Source organism: Lepidochelys kempii, chromosome 8 (assembly GCF_965140285.1).
Source record: "Lepidochelys kempii isolate rLepKem1 chromosome 8, rLepKem1.hap1, whole genome shotgun sequence".
Lineage (NCBI taxonomy): Eukaryota > Metazoa > Chordata > Testudines > Cheloniidae > Lepidochelys > Lepidochelys kempii.
Genome location: NC_136387.1, coordinates 43,538,248 through 43,560,680, shown reverse-complemented (window position 1 = coordinate 43,560,680; position 22,433 = coordinate 43,538,248). Strand labels below are relative to the sequence as shown.

The window sequence follows — 22,433 nt, the reverse complement described above, 5'->3', positions numbered from 1 at the left end:
CAAAGGGATCAGCATTGAATAGGGGGAATTGCTTTTTATTGTTCCCCTGACTAACTTGGGAAGATTCTTCCCCATGTAATTGATGATGATATCATCAAAACAGCTGGGGCAAGTTTCTGGCAGCATCAGTTAAGAGCTAGTTATGATTTTCAGCAAAGATTTAATACACCTAAATGGCGTTTTCTGTATTAAGGGAACAGATTAGAAGCTATACATTGTGTATATCTCTAACAGGTATGCATGTAAATGTGTTAACTTTTTTTATGCTTTATAAATATTTTAGGTGAATTCTGTTGTGGGGTAAAAGTATTAGACCCTGAGACATCTTGGGAAGCGAAACCCTCTGACTTTAGACCAGGCAGCAACAGTGGAAACTTCCACATGCCACCTGGCTAACACTGCTGACCTAGTGAGACCATTTTATGAGTAAGAAGGTTGTTCACTCCGCAGGGTCATTCAGCCTTGGTTTCTATGAGACTGTCACAAACAGGGCCGATTCAGCAAGAGGCAGTTGTGTGTGCACCTGTCTTTTGGGAATTGGGTCATGACTACCAATTCACTTCATGCAAGCAGCCTTCAGATAATACCAATTTTCAGTCATTAATGACCTGGTCTGTTTATATTTATTTGTATCTGTTTATCTAATTTTGTCTGTTTCAGATTCATTCTTACACTAGTGGCTGTCATATGGACCAGACCATCGGTCATTTCTCTGTCACAGAAACCGATCTCATTAGACAACCAGATAGCTACAAACAGGTAATGCTGTGGTACTAGATCATGTTTTGTATTCTGATGCTCAGAAGTCCTTATACACATACTGGTCTACATTCCACAGAAAATGAGGCTGTTTCTAACATATTTTCATCTTTAACTGGCATGCTGGATTGCCTATTTTTAGATGCTGAGCTTCCAGCATCAAACAGCTCTGGGAATTCCTCTTGTTCTAAGTTATAGGCATTCTGAGATAGTGGAAATAGATCATGGAAGTCTTTTCCCACACAACTGATTGGCTGCCTGTACCTGAACAAATGAGGACAAGACAAGACAAAAATTATAATGAAAATCTGCAGATCATTTTATTAATGAATATGGGACTAGGTAACTACAGGTGGTTTTCTGTCTGTGACTTCCATGTTTCAATGACATTTGTGGTCCCAGGGGAGTCCCGGCTATAATAAATGGGGGCTTTGGTTTTGTTACTCATTGCTGTAACTGGTTCAGAATGACAATTATGTTCTAAGGATAATCTGATATGAAGCTTTTAACACCTTGAATGTCCCTTTCATTCTCCTATCACAAACTTGCATTTGTAGGAAGTCCTGGTGAAGGCTGATGCTCTGTACTGTCAAGGGACCTAAAATTTGTCCTGTCTCTGTTTTCAAAGTCTGTATAATTCTTTGTCTCTCTCTTTCCTCCTCAAAACAAAGGTTTCAGTGTAACTTCAAAAAGCCAGCTGTCTAGTACTTTTGAGCAGCTCTGCAATAACAAACTAGTGCACAGTTGCCAGGGCAGAACCATTTCAAATATCAAGTTTTCAAGTGGCTGTTATAAGCAGTGAGCAAAATAATGCTCTATGAAAATTAACAAAAATACCTTTTGTAACACTGTCGGGAGTCGCTCACGACCGTGAGTGCCTACCTCAGGACAGACTGTCCAAAGAAGTGCAGACATCCCAAATTGGTGGCATGTTCTATAATTAGATTTCACTGAGCCAGTAACAAATGTGAACTCCTGGGTCACTGTAACAGTCTTACCATGGAATCATAGACCGTCTGCTTTCACACTCCTGTTTATCTTGCCACCCAGGCAAGCTGGACTATGTGCTAAATGGTCACTTACACTAACAAACACAAATATTCCAGACTACACCCAGTCCCAAGAGACTAGTCACTCACCCAGGTGGATTTACATCCTAGATTTCACACCAAAGACGATGCTTATAGCCAATTCTGTAGTAAACTAACTAATGCTTATTATCTAGGAAAAAGAAATGATAGTTTTTAGAGGTTAAAGCAGGTAAAATATATGTACATGTGAGTAAAGGTCTGTAATTGCAAATGGTGGCAGAGATGTAGTAATCTGCTAGTTTCCCAAAAGTATCTCAGGGCTACCCAGAATAAGTCTCTTGATCTCCATCTTCTTGTTCAGTTATTCTCCCCTGTTAGAATCCAAACAGTCCAGAGATGATAAACTTTTCTTTGTGTCAACAAATTGACAGTTCGGCTACACATATGGGCTCTTTGATAACAGAGAGAGCAGAATGCATTTTGAGTCTTTGATCTCTGATCATCACATATAATGACCACCTGCTTTGAAATGCGCAAGATTTGGTATTTTCGTGTTAAAGTTTTTCATTTACATTACACAAGGCTCCTTTCTCTTAGGAAGGGTTATTTAGTTACAGGGGTATATACAATGTTGATATTTTCTATTGCATTCTAACAGGATACAGATAAATGAAAACAATGCATGCAACATCCTATTAGTTTTTATGAAGTTTAAACATCAAATACATTCTCATACATTTAACAATCACTTTGATCAATACTAATACGCAAGTGAGTTGGCATGGGCATGAGCTGGCACCTGGGTGGCCAGCATCAAGCCTTTGATTTGCAATATTGTTGGGGTTTTTTAAAGATTATTACTTGAGTTCTGTGTCCTTTAAGCATCTGAGTTTCAAATGCTAATGTAGACAGCAAGCAGCACAAATTAGCCTGTGCATTGCCAAATAGTTTTGGTATGAATATTGTGAAATTTGTTTTTCTCTCAAAGTAATGTGACATTTCTATTATTGTCACCTTAAAAAATAATAGCTTTATGGATCACCAAAAAGAGGCAGCATATCAGTTTGTCGTATTGTAATGTACCCTGTTGGTAGATGGTATTATAAATAAATTCCTGTTTTGGGTATAATTCAATGGACAGAAATGTAGAGTGGATCAAAGTGTCAATAATTAGCTACTATAGAAGGAACATTGGGCTTAGTTTTACTGATGTCAATAATTCATTTTCATCAGAGATTTCCTCTGACCTATAATAAAACAAGAGATTTCATCCCGAGAGACAAAATGTGATAGAATACAGATAGCTATGATGTTAAAAAGTGTAAAAGTCGTGTAACGTTCACTTGTTTAAAATGACCATTTCTTGTTTTTTTGTCATAGTTTTATATATGGACTTTAGCAACCGTTATTCTTATGTCTTCTTGAATTTCTGTGCAGGCTTCATAGGAGGATAATTTTCCATTTGTAATAGAATCTTTGCCACTTTCTCACTAGTCAGGGATTAAGTCATATTCCAGTTTAGTTAATTGTGTTCTGTTTACACAAATGTCTCCTGCAATTTAAACTGTATGTGATATTGTTTTATCACTTCCCATGTCAGTGGTTGGATAGAGTTTGTGTGATCTGTTCGATTCTGTGTTCAGTCCTGAGATGGCAGTACTTCAGTGGTCGGTGAAGTTATTCCTGTGTCTTTGGGATTAAAAAGTATTTTATAAACGTCAAATGCTTGGATTTTAGGGGATGACAGTGTGTCCTCACCAGTTACCAGGGGATTTACACACACAATTCCTGTTGGCAGCTGGAAGAGAGTGTAAATACCCTCTGCATCAAGAGACTGCTTTGACTTTCTCTGGCATGTAAATTATTGGGTTAGTTGATTGTGGATATGCCTTGGCAGCCATTGCTGAGAGCAGCAGATGGGGTTAAGAGTATGTCTGTATCCCCCCTCTCACTGTATGGTGCATAGGCAGAGATTTCAGCACTCAACCCTGCTCCTCTCCTTCCTCATGAAGGGCAAGGGCACTGGGGCCTGATTGCTGTTGCCAGCCCATGGTGATAGGTGCCAAGCCTTTCACCAAAGAAATGCCAGAACTTTGCCTAGTGATGAAGACAGCCTACGTCTTCCCTTGCCTGTGTGTCATCTGTTGAACTCAGAAGCTGATTGGATCAGGGAGTTTATCTTGTTGTCTGTAAAGCTCCTGGCATGCTTCTGGCACAATCTAAGGCTCTAAGCAATAAATAGCAATAAAAGTCTTGGGTGTCTTTTTAGGTTTTTGGTTGCTGTTCACTGTCTTGTGACGTCCCAGGTTTGATTCAGGGTTCTGGCCTCTAGCACTGTGGGCCATGATGGTCTTAGAGTGCTGTGGGTCTTCCAAGTACCATGTGCCCAAGTACCACAGCCTATGTAGCATAAGGCAGAGGGGCGAGAAGGGTGCCTCTCATTTTCCACTAGCAGCATTGTCTCTGAAGGAGTGGTTGTGTTAATTTCCTGCCTATAAGGACACTGGCCATGATGTGGGATAAACATGATATTCCTTCATACCTGGAAAGACAATGTAAGCCCATTCTTATAACATGTCTAAAAGTAATATGTCTTAGTTCTACATTATTGTCCCCATCTCTGGTGATTTACTTTGTGCTATTAAAATATATGTTGTCCTTCAGACCTGTTCAATTAACATTCTCATCACAAGTGTGACCACACAGAGATCAATGAACTTTAAGGAAAAGCAGCCCATTTACTGCCACCCATACACACACACACACTCTCTCTCTCTCTCTCTCTGTTTTATGTGTAGAACTCAATCTTGTTTTGTTCTGCTTTGAAAGATTAAAAGCTGCAAGCAGAACTGAGGTCACTGGTAAAATGCTGGTGGCACTAGAGAGATCAGTGTAATTGTTAAAGTAATAAGTAAAGCAGTCACCTTTAAATGCCAGTAAATCAATCTACTGTGTGCAAGATCAAACACAGCAAATAAGTAATGGCAAGGAACTGCCAAATGAACCTTAACAGAAACTCATTAACACTTAGATGTGAATAGCTTATCATTTGGTTTAAGAATTTTTTGAAAATATTTATACTCGTCACATGTTGACCAAAACATTTCTCTATTTTAAATGGATTTTCCCTAAAGCATGTCTGCATGTGAAGTTAGTACAGAATAAGCTAGGGTGTGGATTTAAAGAGCAGTAGTTATTTAACATTGACTCCTTTGGTGGATTCTCATTCTGCGCTGAGGGCTTGTCTACACTGGCATGCTAATTCGGTGTCACTGGAGTCAATAGCAGCATGCTCTCCTGTCAACTTCAGTACTCCACCTCCCCGAAAGGTGGAAGCTAAGTTGGTGGGAGAGCATCTCCCACTGACATAGTGCAGTGTAGACCTAAGTTAGGTTGATGTAAGCTATGTTGCTTGAGGGGCGGGAGGGATTTTTTCACACCCCTCAATGACAAAACTTACATTCATACAATCATAGAATATCAGGGTTGGAAGGGACCTCAGGAGGTCATCTAGTCCAACCCTCTGCTCAAAGCAGGACCAATCCCCAACTAAATCATCCCAGCCAGGGCTTTTGGGCCTTAAAAACCTCCAAGGATGGAGATTCCACCACCTCCCTAGGTAACCTATTTCAGGGCTTCACCACCCTCCAAGTGAAATAGCTTTTTCTAGTATCCAACCTAGACCTCCCCCACTGCAACTTGAGACCATTGCTTCTTGTTCTGTCATCTGCCACCACTGAGAACAGCCTAGCTCCATCCTCTTTGGAACCCCCCTTCAGGTAGTTGAAGGCTGCTATCAAATCCCCCCTCACTCTTCTCTTCTTTTGCAGACTAAATAAGCCCAGTTCCCACAGCCTCTCCTCATGAGTCATGTGCCCCAGCCCCCTAATAATTTTCGTTACCCTCTGCTGGACTCTCTCCAATTTATCCACATCCTTTCTGTAGTGGGGGCCCCAAAACTGGATGCAGTACTCCAGATGTGGCCTCATCTGTGCGAATAGAGGGGAATAATCACTTCCCTTGATCTGCTAGCAGTGCTCCTATTAATGCAGCCCAATGTGCTGTTAGCCTTCTTGGCAACAAGGGCACACTGTTGACTCATATCCAGCTTCTCGTCCACTGTAATCCCCAGGTCCTTTTCTGTAGAACTGCCACTTAGCTAGTCGGTCCCTAGCCTGTAGCAGTGCATGGGATTCTTCTGTCCTAAGTGCAGGAGTCTGCACTTGTCCTTGTTGAACCTCATCAGATTTCTTTTGGCCCAATCCTCTAATTTGTCTAGGTCACTCTGGACCCTATCCCTTCCCTCCAGCATATCTACCTCTCCCCGCAGCTTAGTGTCATCCGCGAACTTGCTGAGGATGCAATCTATCCCATCATCCAGATCATTAATAAAGGTGTTGAACAAAACCGGCCCCCGGACCAAGCCCTGGGGCACTCTGCTTGATACCGACTGCCAGCTAGACATTGAGCCCTTGATCACTGCCCTTTGAGCCCAACGATCTAGCCAGCTTTCTATCCATCTAATAGTCCATTCATCCAATCCATGCTTTTTTTAATTTGCTGGCAAGAACATTGTGGGAGACTGTATCAAAAGTTTTGCTATAGTAAAGATATATCGCGTCCACTGCTTTCCTCCTATCCACAGAGCCAGTTATCTCATCATCGAAAGCAATCAGGTTGATCAGGCATGACTTGCCCTTGGTGAATCCATGTTGACTGTTCCTGATCACCTTCCTCTCCTCCAAGTGTTTTTAAAATGGTTTTTTTGAGGATCTGCTCCATGATTTTTCCCAGGGACTGAGGTGAGGTTGACCATTCTGTAGTTCCCCAAATTCTCCTTCTTCCCTTTTTTAAAGATAAGGCCACAAGCTGACTACTAGGCCAGCAGCCTTTCCTGCTACAAGTAGCTATTTCACTTCAGATCTGGACCTGAACTTATTCTGTATTACTTTCCTATGTAAAGAAGCCCTTAATTTAAGGAACCTCTGATGTAAAGTGTTTAACTTCCAGATCTTGGTGGCAAATAAATGAACCTATCTGATTTCATGTTGGTTGTACACATAAACAAATCTGTGCCCATGAACAATCCATTGTCATGGCATGAATGCACGTTTTTCTTTGTAGGAAGAACTCTAAGAAGTTGAGTTTTTTTTTTTTAAATAGTGCAGTGGAGTACATACAAAAATCGACTCTCATAGAGTGTGATTTTAGGGAGGGCTCAGCTCTCCCAATTCTTGTTAAGTCAATCCTTACAGATCACTCACATGTTATATTAAGCAGCACATGTGCATTGTGCATAGAGTCTATGTCAGTCAGGTGGGATTTCGTAATTTCTCATCAAAACTGGCAAGTTAAAAGGGATTGTATAATAAACAAGTTTTAGGATAGGTCTATTCTGGTTCCTAGATCTCCTGACAACTTCCGTTGAAAAAAGCAGATTGGTTGTTTACAGCAGTTTTTTTTCCCTGTGAATGATTTATCTGTGGATTGATTTCTTGCAATGGGGTAAAGAGCTTCTGTTTCAGTTGGACAAGCTACTGGACCATCTCAGCAGGTCTTTTCACAACCATGAGTGGTCCATTCATCTGGACATAATAAACAACATTTTCCAACAGTGCGGATATCCCCAAGTTGACTTGTTCACCACAGGGAGCAACTGGAAGTGCCTGCAATTCTGCTCCTTCCTGAGCCACAACCCGGGCGCTCTCTCAGATGCGTCCCTCCTTCCATGGAGGGATCATCTCCTCTATGCTTTCCCTTCTATCCTACTCATCCACAGGGTCCTCCTCAAGATCCAGAGTGACAGGGCCTCAGTCATCCTGGTGGTGCCAGCATTGGTAAATCATGTTGCTGGAACTGTCGGTGGAGATGCCGTTAATTCCAGATCTCATCACTCAATATTGTGGACGGCTCCAGCAGCCCAATCTCGAATCTCTTCGCCTCGTGGCTTGGAAGCTGCGTGGCTGAATCTGACTGAATTGCATATTCAGACCGTGTTAGAGAAGTTCTTCTTGGTAGTAGAAAACCTTCAACCAGGGCTACCTACTCAGCCAAGTGGAAGCAATTCTCGATATGGTGTTTGCAGAGCTGTATCCCTCTGACTAAGTCTTAAATTCCATTTATCTTGAACTACCTGCTTAAGCTGAAACAGCAGGGTCTGTCACAATCATCGATAAAGGTTCACTTGGCTGCCATCTTAGCGTTTCACCCAGGAGAGGCTGACCTCTCCATCTTTGCTAACCTGATGGTGTCAGAGTTCCCTCCCCACTCTGAACTCTGGGGTACAGATGTGGGGACCTGCATGAAAGACCCCCTAAGCTTATTTTTACCAGCTTAGGTTAAAAACTTCCCAAAGGCCCAAATCCTTTCCTTGTCCTTGGACGGTATTGCTACCACCACCAAGTGATTTAGACAAAAATTCAGGAAAAGGGTCACTTGGAGTCCCTTGTTCCCCAAAATATTCCCCCAAGCTCTTTCACCCCCTTTCCTGGGGAGGCTTGAGAATAATGTATCGACCAGACCCTTTGTCCCTAGGACACTGAAAATCAAACAGGTACTTAAAGGAAGAACTTTATTTAAAGAAAAAAGTAAAAGAATCACACCTGCAAAATCAGGATGGAAGGTGACTTTACAGGGTAATAAAAAGATTTAAACACAGAGGATTCCCCTCTAGGCTCTGCTTCAAAGTTACAAAAAAACAGGAATAAAACTCCCTCTTAGCATAGGGAAAATTCACACGCTAAAACAAAAGATAACCTAATGCATTTCCTCGCCTTTACTTACAATTTCTATAATTTTAGATATGTTTTCAGGAGATGTTTTAGCTGCTTGGTCTCTCTTTCCGTCCAGAGAGGGAACAACCAAAGAGAGCACAAACAAAACCTCTTCCGCCCCCCTGCCTCCCCCCCCCCCCCCGATTTGAAACTATCTTCTTTCCTTATGGATCCTTTTGGTCAGGTGCCAACCAGGTTATTTGAGCTTCTTAACCCCTTACAGGTAAAGTGATTCTGTACCTCTGGCCAGGAGGGATTTTATGTTACCGCATACATGAAGGTTGTTACCCTTCCCTTTATATTTATGACAGATGGTGCAGCATTTGCTTAAAGGACTAGACAGATTATACCCTCAGATCCGGCTGCCAACCCCGGCCTGGGACCTTAATCTGGTGCTCTCAAGGCTGATGGAGCCTCCATTCGAGGCCTTAGTGACGTGCTCACTGCTCTGTCTATCATATAAAGTGGATTTCCCGGTCATAACTTCAACCAGAAGGGTGTTTGAGCTAAAGGCCCTCACATCTGACCTTCCTTATATCATCTTTTACAAGGACAAGTGCAGCTCCAATCACACCCAGTGTTCCTCCCAAAGGTGGTCTCCAACTTCAACGCCAACCAAGACACATTTCTCCCAGTCTTTTTCCCAAAGCTTCATGCCAACAGCCAGGAGCTTGTCCTTCTCCTTGTCTGCTCCCTGGATGTTCAGCGGGCTTTGGCTTTTTAAATTGAACGAACAAACAAACCTGTTCTGCAAGTCGAACTAGCTGTTTGTTGCGGTGCCAGACAGGATGAAGGGTCTCCTGGTGTCCTCCCAGAGAATATCCTCTTGGATCACATCCTGTATCCGGGTATGCTGCGACCTAGCCAAGGTTCCTGCCCCTGCTCTGACAGTGCATTCCACCAGAGCTCAGGTGTCTTCAGCAGCCTTGCTGGCCCAGGTCCTGAACCAGGAAATCTATAGAGTGGCAACATGGTCCTCAGTGCACACATTCACTTCCCATTATGCTATCACCCAGCATACCAGGGATGAAGCAGCATTCGGCGGAGCTGTGCTTCAATCAGCGATTCCATGAACTCCAACCCTACCTCCTAGGTAAGGCTTGGGAGTCACCTAATTGGAATAGATATGAGCAAGCACTCGAAGAAGAAACTGTTACCTACCTTCTCGTAACTGTTGTTCTTTGAGATGTGTTGCTCATATCTATTCCAAACCCACCTGCCTTGCCCTCTGTCGGAGTAAACAAGAAGGAACTGGAGAGATGGCGGGTTGGCAGGGCCCTATCTGCAGTGCCATGAAGGTGTGACTTCAGGGGGCTCCACTGCCTACCTGACTGGTTCTGCTAGGGAAAAACCTTCTGGTGATTTGTGCACGCACACACCTAATTGGAATGGACATGAGCCACACATCTCGAAGAACAACAGTTACAAGAAGGTAGGTAACCGTTTCTTCACTCCTCCATTGCCACTATTGATTTCACAGTTTTATCACTTCATGTATTAGAGTTATCATACTCGATCCATAGTTCATGTTGTAACTTGCCTTCTACTTTAAGGCTCCTTTGACAACTTCCCCCGTTCCCACCTCAAATTCCTTAAACATTAGCACAAATTCTCCTGTTGGTGGCCTTCTGCCAAAGGAAAATTGTGGGGAAATTTTTAGATTAATTGGGTAAGGTGTTTCAGAGATGTGAAAGTTTAAAAAAACACGATTTTCCCCCGTTTTTGTTAAAATGTTTTTTGGAACATCATATTTTCAGAAGTGGCTTGGCTTGTGACTCCACTTTGTTTCATTCCTTTGCTCTCAATAAGATCAGCTGTCTTGGAATGTTTTTTAGAAATTTTGTTGATTTTTTTTTGTTTGTTTGTTTGCTACAGTTTTTTTTCTGTGAGGATGGAGGCGCTAGTCTGGTTTCTGCTGAAATCAGTGGGAGCTTTACCATTTGACTTTATTAGGCAGTAGATCAGATGCTGTGTAAGCTCTTCATGGACTTGGTAAGGTTAGCACTTTGACTGAGGGACTCGTACAAATCAGCACCCTCTGAATGTGATGTTAGTTTGCAGCCAAAGCAGCTAAGCTTCAGAGCTGATAGACTCCTTTCTGCAGCGTTATTCTCCTACTTTTTACCAAACTCTTTCTAGTCGCAGCTTTTCTGACCTAATGTTTCTAAGAGAGTATAACTGTTTTGCTTAACTTTATTTTCCCTGTTAAATAAGTTCTTTAAAGACTTAATCAGAAAAATCGTATAGTTATTGACCTTTAATGAATTTCAGGGCTCACTAGTAAAGTATATATTGCACCCATGGACACATGGTTTCAAAAGGTCAGCGTGACAGCTCTTTAGAATTTGCATAATTATGTTCACCACAGCTTTCTGAACAAAAATAGCAAATGCTTGCCCTTTTGAAATATTCTGCTTCTGCTCTCTACCTAGCTTCTATTAAATAGTTGCTCCATTAAGGTAGCTCTTCAGTGATTATTCCCCTCTATTCGGCACTGGTGAGGCCACATCTGGAGTACTGCATCCAGTTTTCAGCCCCCACCCCCCCCCACTACAGAAAGGATGTGGACAAATTGGAGAGAGTCCAGCAGAGGGCAACGAAAATGATCAGGTGGTTGGGGCACATGACTTACAAGTAGAGGCTGAGGGAACTGGTCTTGTTTAGTCTGCAGAAGAGAAGAGTGAGGCGGGATTTGATAGCAGCCTTCAACTACCTGAAAGGGGGTTCCAAAGAGGATGGATCTCGGCTGTTCTCAGTGATAGTAGATGACAGAACAAGAAGCAATGGTCTCAAGTTGCATTGGAGGAGGTCTAGGATGGATATTAGGAAACACTATTTCAGTAGGGGGGTGGTGAAGCCCTGGAATGGGTTACCTAGGTAGGTGGTGGAATCTTAGAGGTTTTTAAGGCTCGGTTTGACAAAGTCTTGGCTGGGATGATTTAGTTGGTGCTATTCCTGCTTTGAGCAGGGGGTTGGACTAGATGACCTCCTGAGGTCTCTTCCAACCCTAATCTTTTATGATTTTAAGTACATAGGAAACTGATACTGGCTGAGTAAGACGATTGGGGACTAGCATCTGCAGTGGTGGGAAACTGGGACTGGAAGTGGGTTAGGGCAGTAGGAATGGGGAAACTGAGAGCCAGGAGGAGGTCATGGCGGGGGGCAGGAGGGGAAGAGACAGATCTGACAAAAATTTGGGGTTTGAGAGAAGAACTTGGACTAGCTGGGTAAAGAGGCAGGGGCCAGGAGCCAGGATGAGGTTGGGGGGACTGAAATTGGATGAAGAGCCAGCAGGGGGGAGCTGGGTCTGTCTGGGCAAAGAGACTCTGTGTGTGTGCAGTTAGAGATTGGGAGTATGGCAGGAGATTAGGAGTTAGTGAGTCTGGGGGGGGGAGAGGGAGGGAGGGACAGGGACTGGGATGAGAAGTCTGAGAGGTAGAGACTGGGACTGGGTAATCTAAGATAATGGTGCTGGGATAAGGAGCCAGGAATGGGGAAGCGATAGAACTGGGTCAAGGATAGGTTGGAGTAGACCACGAGGCAAAAGGAGTCAAGTTTAGCAGGAAATGGGCAGAAGACTACAGCCTGGAATGTAACCGAGGATTCCTTAGTCTCACCATTCCTCTGGTGTCAGCAAATACCCATGAAACCTACTAGCAAAATCTCTCATCTGCCTTTAGGGCTGGTCTGCATAGAGGATAACTGTGGGGTATGTAAGAGTTAAGTAAAGACCTGGGGAACTGCTAGCATGGTAATAGGGAGTGAGGCACAGACATGCACTGTTTCTTCACTTGATAAAGTGCCATCCCTCTCCCTTCCCTTCTGCTTGTTAAGGATAGATAAGCGGTGCAGCTGCATGAGAAATATGGTTGTTTAAAGAATACCCTTTGTGTAAAGAAGTGTTATCTCCCCCCACTTCCTTTTCCAGCTGCATAAACGAGCTCGGGGTCATGGCCCCTTCCTCCCTTCCCTGCAAACTGCTGATTAAGGGAACTTGTGGCTGCAGTTACTGCCAAGAAATGTATCTTCAAAGTTTGGAAATGGGGGGTCCCTATGCGCTGCCACCCTCCCCCCACCTCCAGGATTGTCAGGATTGGCCAGCCATCCAGGGGTGGGTGGAAGCTTCCCTGGCATCCAAATACTCCCAGGATAAGAAAAACTCTGTTTTGTTGCAGGCTCTGTGTGAGGGTGTGTCAGGTTTATGGGAGGAGGTTACCAGTCTTAAAAGCAAAATGGAAACCTTGCAGCAAATTGCTGAGGAATAGCTCATGATAAGTCATCAGTGTGCTGGCAGTCAAAATGGCTGAAATTGTGTGGATGATTTTAATCGTCTTAAGTTAGAGAACCTGACTGTGAAGGGTCAAATAGATGCCTTAAAGCAAAATTCTTGTTCCCCATTTATCCACCCCCCTAGCCCCTCCTGCTTATAAAGACCCGAATTTACCCCCGTCTCTCACACTTTTGGTTTTCTGAAGTTTTAATGGATGGTACTTTGCACACTTAGTGAAAAGTTTGTTTGGACAAAGCATGACAGAAGTCCGCTGCATTCCATTGAAATTTTTAAAGTAAAAGGTCCATAGGTGACCATGGAAACAAATATTTTTCTGCCTTTTAAAATAACTCCAAGGTAAAGGAAGCACAGGGTGAGGCAGCTGTGTGTTGCAGGGTGGCTATGTCGTTAGAGGCAAAATGTACCACCTTAAAAAAATTACTTTAAATTGCTTACTTTTGCATTTAAGTGAAGAGTTACAAGTAGCTTTTGTAAAAATTAATACTACAAAATTTGGAGAGAAGTAAATGGTTGGGAGTTATGGAAATGTTAAATGTTAACAGTTCTAAAAATGTTAGAGTAACAGTTTAATGTCATTAAAAAAAAGTTTGTGGTTTAAGAATAAAACAGTTATGTAAATGTAAATATATGTGCAACTTGGTACTGTCACATTGGGTGAAATCCTGGTAGTTAAACAAATTATACATGGGGGTCAGGTGGCTACTACCACCACTATGACAGGTTTCAGAGTAGCAGCCGTGTTAGTCTGTATCCGCAAAAAGAAAAGGAGTATACATTCGATACATGCATCCGATGAAGTGAGCTGTAGCTCACAAAAGCTTATCCTCAGATAAATTTGTTAGTCTCTAAGGTGCCACAAGTCCTCCTTTTCTTTTTACCACTGCTATGTTTTTGTCCCCAGGAGCCTTTACAGCTATTCTGAAGGAAAGTGGGCCCTTTTCCCACAGAAATGGTTGCTAAAGAAATATAAGGTGTTTCCACTGAAACTTGACTGCCTCCAATTGTACAAGATGGGTCAGCCTGCTCATTCTCTAACAATAACAATTTACTACTGCTATCAGTTACTCCATTAGCTCAAGTGGCAGAGGTCTGTGCATTGGATCTAAAGATTCTAATCCTGCTGCTGGCCCATGTGTGTCAACACGATGCCCCATGATGAAATTGCCTGTGCAACCTTAATTCAGTTGCCTTATGCATATGTATTATGCTAGTCTTTAACTACAAGATTACCTGCTATTTTTTCCCCAAAGGACCCCTGTCTCTCTATGAAAGGGAAGCCAATTCTATGAATTTGCTGAGGTGCTGGTTAGATTTTAAAACTGAACTCTGACAAACTAGATTTCCCAGTTTGAAATGTGCTGTAACCAAAACAGGGATAGAATTTAATTAGGATAACCCCTTTTTATTGATTGCAGTGAGCATTAGTTTACTAATTATAATGTGAGGTTCTTTTCAGGTCAGCTTGTATCTTGGACAGTGTTTCTCAAATAAGTTTGATCAGTTCACCAAGAACCACATAAATATACAATATACAGTTCATCAATCAAATGTAACTACTGTACAACATATATTCTAGGCCAGGGGTTCTCAAACTTCTTTACTGGTGACCCCTTTCACAAAGCAAGCCTCTGAGTGCGACCCCGCCTTATAAATTAAAAACACTTTTTTATATGTTTAACACCATTATAAATGGTGGAGGCAAAGTGGAGCTGGGGTGGAGGTTGACAGCCCGCGATCCCCCCCAATGTAATAACCTTGCGACCCCCTGAGGGGTCCCGACCCCCAGTTTGAGAACCCCTGTTTATACTGAATAAACAAATCCAAACTTGTAGGCAGTTGTCATAAACAATAGTGCGGTCAATCAGTTATACCAGAGAACAATATACATCCTCAAGAGTTTTTTGCATTAATTGAAAATAATCTGTTATCAGTTCTTTAGTATCAAATACGTTTGTCAGCCTTCCAGTCATTCTCCAAGGAGTAAGGATGCACTTTGTCTTAAGGCACTTTTGTGAATATGATCCTAGTTATTTCTAGTGTTTGGTTTGAAAGAGACCAGTTTAAAATATAAAAAGCAATTGCCTAAAGTTATATTTTGAGGTATTTGTTAAGCTGTAACAGGGTGGTGGGCAAAGGGTTGCAGATTCCCTCGTTAGTGGAACCAATTAGAATGGGCTGGACATAACCTGGCCCTAACTGGGGAGACACACACAGCTGCTACCTAATGAGCCTGGGGCTGCATAAAAGCCTCAGGGGAAGAAAGCCAGGGAAGAGCAGGAGAAAAGGAAAAAGGCAGGGAATGGAAGCAGGGAGGTAGCTCTCCCCTCCCTCCTGCCTGCAGATGGTGAAGAGCTACTTGTACATGTTGAAATGGTGGTGGGAACAAGCCTGAGAATAAAGTGCACCAGTGGTTACTAAACCCAGGATCTCAGAGTTACTTTGTGAACCTAGCAGAGGCAAAAGCCGAGGGGGCCCTGCCACACTCTGCTACATAGGCCGATGTACTTGGACTTATAAACATGCATATAGTATTAGTAAAAATCCAAAATACCATTCCTTCAGGTCTTGCCAGAAAGAGCATAGACTCACCAAGGAACTTTCAGTTATTTTAAAGAACAAAAAGAGAAATTCATTTTCTGAAATGAAACCTCACTACTTCTTCTCAGGCCAGAGATAGGGGAGAGTCTATCCATAGCACTTCTGGTTTTGCAGCTTCTTTGATGGGTTCAGCAACTCCACTTAGTCCTGTAACCCTGGAGGAGGAAAGAAGCCTCCCAGGGGTCAACAAAGTCTGGGGTCCCACACAGTGACCTCAGGTTTTATGCTATTTTTCAGGGTTAGTTGGAGGATGGCAATCCTTTTATTTCCTATTGGACACTGGTTAACAGCTCTTAGATTTCAGCTTTCTGTTTCTCTGCTGCCTCTGTTGATATAAGTAGATGGTGTCAGCATTTAAAAAATTTCTTTGATGTTTCTACCAATTGGAAGGTTTTTATGTTTCATTCATTTCATGGATTGTAATTCTGTATTTTCTTGTATTGCCTAGGCTGTTAATTGGAGTCCCTCATCTTTAAGCAATTTCTTTTAACAATTCAAAATTGTACCCTGGTTAACGGCTTATATCTTTCAATATCCCCCTTTCCTTGTGCTGTGCTGTTCAAGAAAGCCAAGAAAGCCAAGGAATGTGTGGGCCCCTTACTGAATGAGGGAGGCAACCTAGTGACAGAGGATGTGGAAAAAGCTAATGTACTCAATGCTTTTTTTGCCTCTGTTTTCACTAACAAGGTCAGCTCCCAGACTGCTGCGCTGGGCATCACAAAATGCGGAAGAGATGGCCAGCCCTCTGTGGAGATAGAGGCGGTTAGGGACTATTTAGAAAAGCTGGACGTGCACAAGTCCATGGGGCCGGACGAGTTGCATCCGAGAGTGCTGAAGGAATTGGCGGCTGTGATTGCAGAGCCACTGGCCATTATCTTTGAAAACTCGTGGCGAACCGGGGAAGTCCCGGATGACTGGAAAAAGGCTAATGTAGTGCCAATCTTTAAAAAAGGGAAGAAGGAAGATCCTGGGAACTACAGGCCAGTCAGCCTCACCTCAGTCCCTGGAAAAATCATGGAGCAGGTCCTCAAAGAATCAATCCTGAAGCACTTGCATGAGAGGAAAGTGATCAGGAACAGCCAGCATGGATTCACCAAGGGAAGGTCATGCCTGACTAATCTAATCGCCTTTTATGATGAGATTACTGGTTCTGTGGATGAAGGGAAAGCAGTGGATGTATTGTTTCTTGACTTTAGCAAAGCTTTTGACACGGTCTCCCATAGTATTCTTGTCAGCAAGTTAAGGAAGTATGGGCTGGATGAATGCACTATAAGGTGGGTAGAAAGCTGGCTAAATTGTTGGGCTCAACGGGTAGTGATCAATGGCTCCATGTCTAGTTGGCAGCCGGTATCAAGTGGAGTGCCCCAAGGGTCGGTCCTGGGGCCGGTTTTATTCAATATCTTCATAAATGATCTGGAGGATGGTGTGGATTGCACTCTCAGCAAATTTGCGGATGATACTAAACTGGGAGGAGTGGTAGATACGCTGGAGGGGAGGGATAGGATACAGAAGGACCTAGACCAATTGGAAGATTGGGCCAAAAGGAATCTGATGAGGTTCAATAAGGATAAGTGCAGGGTCCTGCACTTAGGACGGAAGAACCCAATGCACAGCTACAGACTAGGGACCGAATGGCTAGGCAGCAGTTCTGCAGAAAAGGACCTAGGGGTGACAGTGGACGAGAAGCTGGATATGAGTCAGCAGTGTGCCCTTGTTGCCAAGAAGGCCAATGGCATTTTGGGATGTATAAGTAGGGGCATAGCGAGCAGATCGAGGGACGTGATCGTTCCCCTCTATTCGACATTGGTGAGGCCTCATCTGGAGTACTGTGTCCAGTTTTGGGCCCCACACTTCAAGAAGGATGTGGATAAATTGGAGAGAGTCCAGCGAAGGGCAACAAAAATGATTAGGGGACTGGAACACATGAGTTATGAGGAGAGGCTGAGGGAGCTGGGATTGTTTAGCCTGCAGAAGAGAAGAATGAGGGGGGATTTGATAGCTGCTTTCAACTACCTGAAAGGGGGTTCCAAAGAGGATGGCTCTAGACTGTTCTCAATGGTAGCAGATGACAGAACGAGGAGTAATGGTCTCAAGTTGCAGTGGGGGAGGTTTAGATTGGATATTAGGAAAAACTTTTTCACTAGGAGGGTGGTGAAACACTGGAATGCGTTACCTAGGGAGGTGGTAGAATCTCCTTCCTTAGAGGTTTTTAAGGTCAGGCTTGACAAAGCCCTGGCTGGGATGATTTAACTGGGAATTGGTCCTGCTTTGAGCAGGGGGTTGGACTAGATGACCTTCTGGGGTCCCTTCCAACCCTGATATTCTATGATTCTATGATTCATGTCACTTCAGTAGTGCAACAATAATTTAGAAAGTAAAATAAAAATCTTTTATAAGTAATTCCTCTAAATTTAGTAGTCCTAGTCCATACATTCTTTGACTTCACATCCTTAGGGTTTACAATGGAACAAGAGAGATCCACACATAGAGAGATGGTTTATCTGATTCAAAAGGCAGATAAATGTACAGCTTCTAATTCTGGGTGAAAGACATTGAAGGAACAATATGGTATTTGATTAATAAGACAGACAAATGCACACTTTATAAGTTGGGGTGAAAAGGTGTCTTGGATTTATTTGGGGAATCAAAGAAATTGGTCCCTTGACACAGCAAGCTGTTCATAACCGCTTTAAACTCTTGGTTTACTCACAGTATGGAATGGTCCACTTTGCATAGGTCAGCAGCATGTTTCTCTGCTTGGCAACATTTGAGATTCTTTTTAGCTAGACAGGGAGGGAGAGAAAACTTTCATCTTTATATAAATTATGAGAGATTCTTGCCTGGGCACTTAACAGTAGTCTTATTTTTAGACATCTCAATTTCTATTCTTGGAGGAGTAGAACCTCAAACTTTAGCTTATTTGTGGTCTCTTAGACAACTTGTCTCACATTACATTTTTTTTATTGACTTTATTTCTAGGTGGAGATCAGAGCTAGAAGGACCCTATTCTGGGATAAACAAAGGTGTTGTGTAGCTTTTGCGATTTTTGAGGGCTGGGAGGAATTGATAGTTATTATCCATATATTCCAGGATATTTGTCTTCTATACCTCCCACATCATTTAGTGCACAGAGATGGACATGCCCTGGGAATGAATCAGGGTTGTGTAGTAAATCAGACTGTTGTCTGTAGGACTTCTGCCTCATTTGTTGTGGAATTTGGAAGGTGTGGGGGTTAACTGGGTTGAGGGGAGCTAACAGAAGTGTAATAACCATGCGTGTAGTCTTTGTGGTGTTGTCAGTTACACTTTGCTCTAAATGCTTTGCACCTTTCAGGAATAAATAAATGATGCTTTATACTGAAGAAGCTGTTTTGGTATCACTGCAAACATCTACAGTCACTGAGAAAAAAGGCTTACAGGAGCTAATGTCACTGGACCTGCTGGAGGAGTCATGGTTGATCTCTGCAGGGGTGCAAGGACTGAGACCTGGCTCCTGTGGGGGTGTACGCGCTGAGACCCTGAGAAGGGACAGGAATGCAGTTAGCCTGGTAACCAAGACGATCACTAATTGTGTGTTCCTCGTTTTCTGGGTGCCCAATTTGAGGAGGTCATAGAATCATAGAAGATTAGGGTTGGAAGAGACCTCAGGAGGTCATCCAGTCCAACCCCCTGCTCAAAGCAGGACCAACACCAACTAAATCATCCCAGCCAAGGCTTTGTCAAGCTGGGCCTTAAAAACCTCTAAGGATGGAGATTCCACCACCTCCCTGGGTAACACATTCCAGTGCTTCACCACCCCCCTACTGAAATAGTGTTGCCTAATATCCATCCTAGACCTCCTCCAATGCAACTTGAGACCATTGCTTCTTGTTCTGTCATCTGCCACCACTGAGAACAGCCTAGCTCCATCCTCTTTGGAACCCCCCTTCAGGTAGTTGAAGGCTGCTATCAAATCCCGCCTCACTCTTCTCTTCTGCAGACTAAACAAGACCAGTTCCCTCAGCCTCTACTTGTAAGTCATGTGCCCCAACCACCTGATCATTTTCGTTGCCCTCTGCTGGACTCTCTCCAATTTGTCCACATCCTTTCTGTAGTGGGCGGGGGGGGGGGGGGGGGGGGGGCTGAAAACTGGATGCAGTACTCCAGATGTGGCCTCACCAGTGCCAAATAGAGGGGGAATAATCACTTCCCTTGATCTGCTGGCAACGCTCCTACTAATGCAGCCCAATATGCCGTTAGCCTTCTTGGCAACAAGGGCACACTGTTGACTCATATCCAACTTCTCATCCACAGTAATCCCCAGGTCCTTTTCTGCAGAACTGCTGCTTTGGCTGTTGGTCCTCAGCCTGTAGCGGTGCATGGGATTCTTCCGTCCTAAGTGCAGGACTCTGCACTTGTCCTTGTTGAACCTCATCAGATTTCTTTTGGCCCAAACCTCTAATTTGTCTAGGTCACTCTGGACCCTATCCCTTCCCTCCAGCATATCTACCTCTCCCCGCAGCTTAGTGTCATCCGCGAACGTGCTGAGGGTGCAATCTATCCCATCATCCAGATCATTAATAAAGATGTTGAACAAAACCGGCCCCAGGACCAACCCCTTGGGCACTCCGCTTGATAGCAGCTGCCAACTAGACATTGAGCCCTTAATCGCTACCCGTTGAGCCTGACGATCTAGCCAGCTTTCTATCCACTTTGTAGTCCATTCATCCAATCCATACTTTTTTAACTTGCTGGCAAGAATACTGTGGGAGACCTTATCAAAAGCTTTGCTAAAGTCAAGATATATCACGTCCACTGCTTTTCCTGTATTCACAGAGCCAGTTTTCTCATCATAGAAGGTAGTCGGCTTGGTCAGGCATCACTTGCCCGTGGAGAATCCATGTTGGCTGTTACTGATCTTCTTCCTCTCCTCCAAGTGCTTTTAAAATGGTTTTTTTGAGGATCTGCTTCATGATTTTTCCAGGGACTGAGGTGAGGCTGACTGGTCTGTAGTTCCCCAGGTTCTCTTTCTTTCCTTTTTAAAATATGGGCACTATATTTGCCTTTTTCCAATTGTCCAGGACCTCCCCTGATCGCCACAAGTTTTCAAAGATAATGGCCACTGGCTCTGCAATCACATCAGCCAATTTCCTCAGCACCCTCAGATGCATTAGATCTGGACCATGGACTTGTGCATGTCCAGCTTTTCTAAATAGCCCTTAACCTGTTCTTTTACCACTGAGGGCTGCTCGCCTCCTCCCCATACTGTGTTGCCCAGGACAGCAGTGTGGGAGCTGACATTGTCTGTGAAGACCGAGGCAAAAAAGGCATTGAGTACTTCAGTTTTTTCCACATCATCCGTTATTAGGTTGCTCCTCCATTCATTAAGGGTCCCACGGTTTCCCTGACCTTTTTCTTGTTGCTAACATACCTGTATAAACCCTTCTTGTTACCCTTCACATCCCTTGTTAGCTGCAACTCCAATTGGGTTTTGGCCTTCCTGATTACACCCCTGCATGCTTGAGCAATATCTTTATACTCTTCCCTAGTCATGTGACCAAGTTTCCACTTCTTGTAAGCTTCCTTTGTGTTTAAACTCATCAAAGATTTCACTGTTAAGCCAAGCTGGTCGCTTGCCATATTTGCTATTCTTTCTGCACATTGGGATGGTTTGTTCCTGTGCCGTCAATAAGGCTTATTTAAAATACAACCAGCTTTCCTGTGCTCCTTTTCCCCCTCATATTAGCCTCGCAGAGGATCCTGCCTATCAGTTCCCTGAGGGAGTCAAAGTCTGTTTTTCTTAAGTCCAGGGTCCGTATTTTGCTGCTCTCCTTTCTTCCTTTTGTGAGGATCCTGAACTCAATCATGTCATGGTCACTGCTGCCCAGGTTGCCACCCAGTTCGTCTTCCCCTACCAATTCTTCCCTGTTTGTAAGTAGCAGGTTAAGAGGAGAATTGCTGCTGGTTGGTTCTTCCAGTAGTTGCACCAGGAAGTTGTCCCCAACACTCTACCTCGTCTACCTCATCCTCCTGGGCTGGTGGTCTATAACACACGCCCACCACAACATCACCCTTGTTGATCTTGCTTCTATACTTTAACCTAAAGACTCCCAACAGGCTTTTCTCCAGTTTCATACTGGAGCTTTGAGCAGTCATACAGCTCTCTTACATACAGTGCAACTCCTCCACCTTTCCTCCTATACCTGTTCTTCCTGAACAGTTTATACCCATCCATGACGGTGCTCCAGTCATGTAAACTACCCCATCAAGTCTTTGTTATTCCAATCAAATCCAGTCAAATTCCAATCAAATCATAGGTCTGATTTGGAGAATTGCTGAGCGCTCACAGCTGCAACTGAAGTTGATGGGAAGCAATGTTAAGTATTCTTAAAAATCAGTTCCTAGGTGTCCCAAGTTTAGTGGCATTTTTTATCTTAATTTCTCAGTGACTCAAATCCCCATCTGTAAAATAAGGATCATACCTCACCTCACAAGGGTGTTGTGAAGGTGAACTAACTTGTTTGTGAAGCACTCAGATGCTATGTTGAGACCCATAGAAAAGCTTGAGGAAATTAATGATCCTGTCTTCTGATCAGGGGTTGAATAGTGTGCAGTAAATAAGGCCTGAGGGCGCACACTGAACAATGAGGAGAAAACATAATTTTGAATACCTGCTCATTAAGTGAGCCCCATGCAGCCTGTGCAGTTAATGAAGCAGGGATCCTATGTAAAAAGCAGTATGTGATCATATAATTAAATACACTATTATGCTGCAAATGCATGAGCAACCTTAACTGTGGCATTTCCTAACTTTTGAGTGCTTGTTATGGCCACCTTCTTTTACCATATTTGTTTGTGTAATAAAAAATTCACTACCATCACTGCTGGAAAATGTCAGTCGATGCCAGTTTTCTCTCATTTAAATTGCTTTTAACTTGTGCTATCGGTAGGTACTGTAAGCATTTACATTGGATGGAGCCATGCAGTTATGGAGGGTGGGAA

At 43.4% G+C, this 22,433-nt stretch overlaps 1 protein-coding gene across 2 annotated transcripts in view; it reads left to right on the top strand.

Moving 5' to 3' along the window:
* The window catches only part of TEDC1 (tubulin epsilon and delta complex 1), a 161,367-nt gene that overhangs the window by 50,956 nt on the left and 87,978 nt on the right, over positions 1-22,433 (top strand). For both annotated transcript variants that reach the window (XM_073356246.2, XM_073356245.2), the window contains one exon: positions 661-759. In XM_073356246.2, the coding sequence (XP_073212347.1) occupies positions 661-759 (99 nt within the window). The remainder of the gene's footprint in view (positions 1-660; positions 760-22,433) is intronic.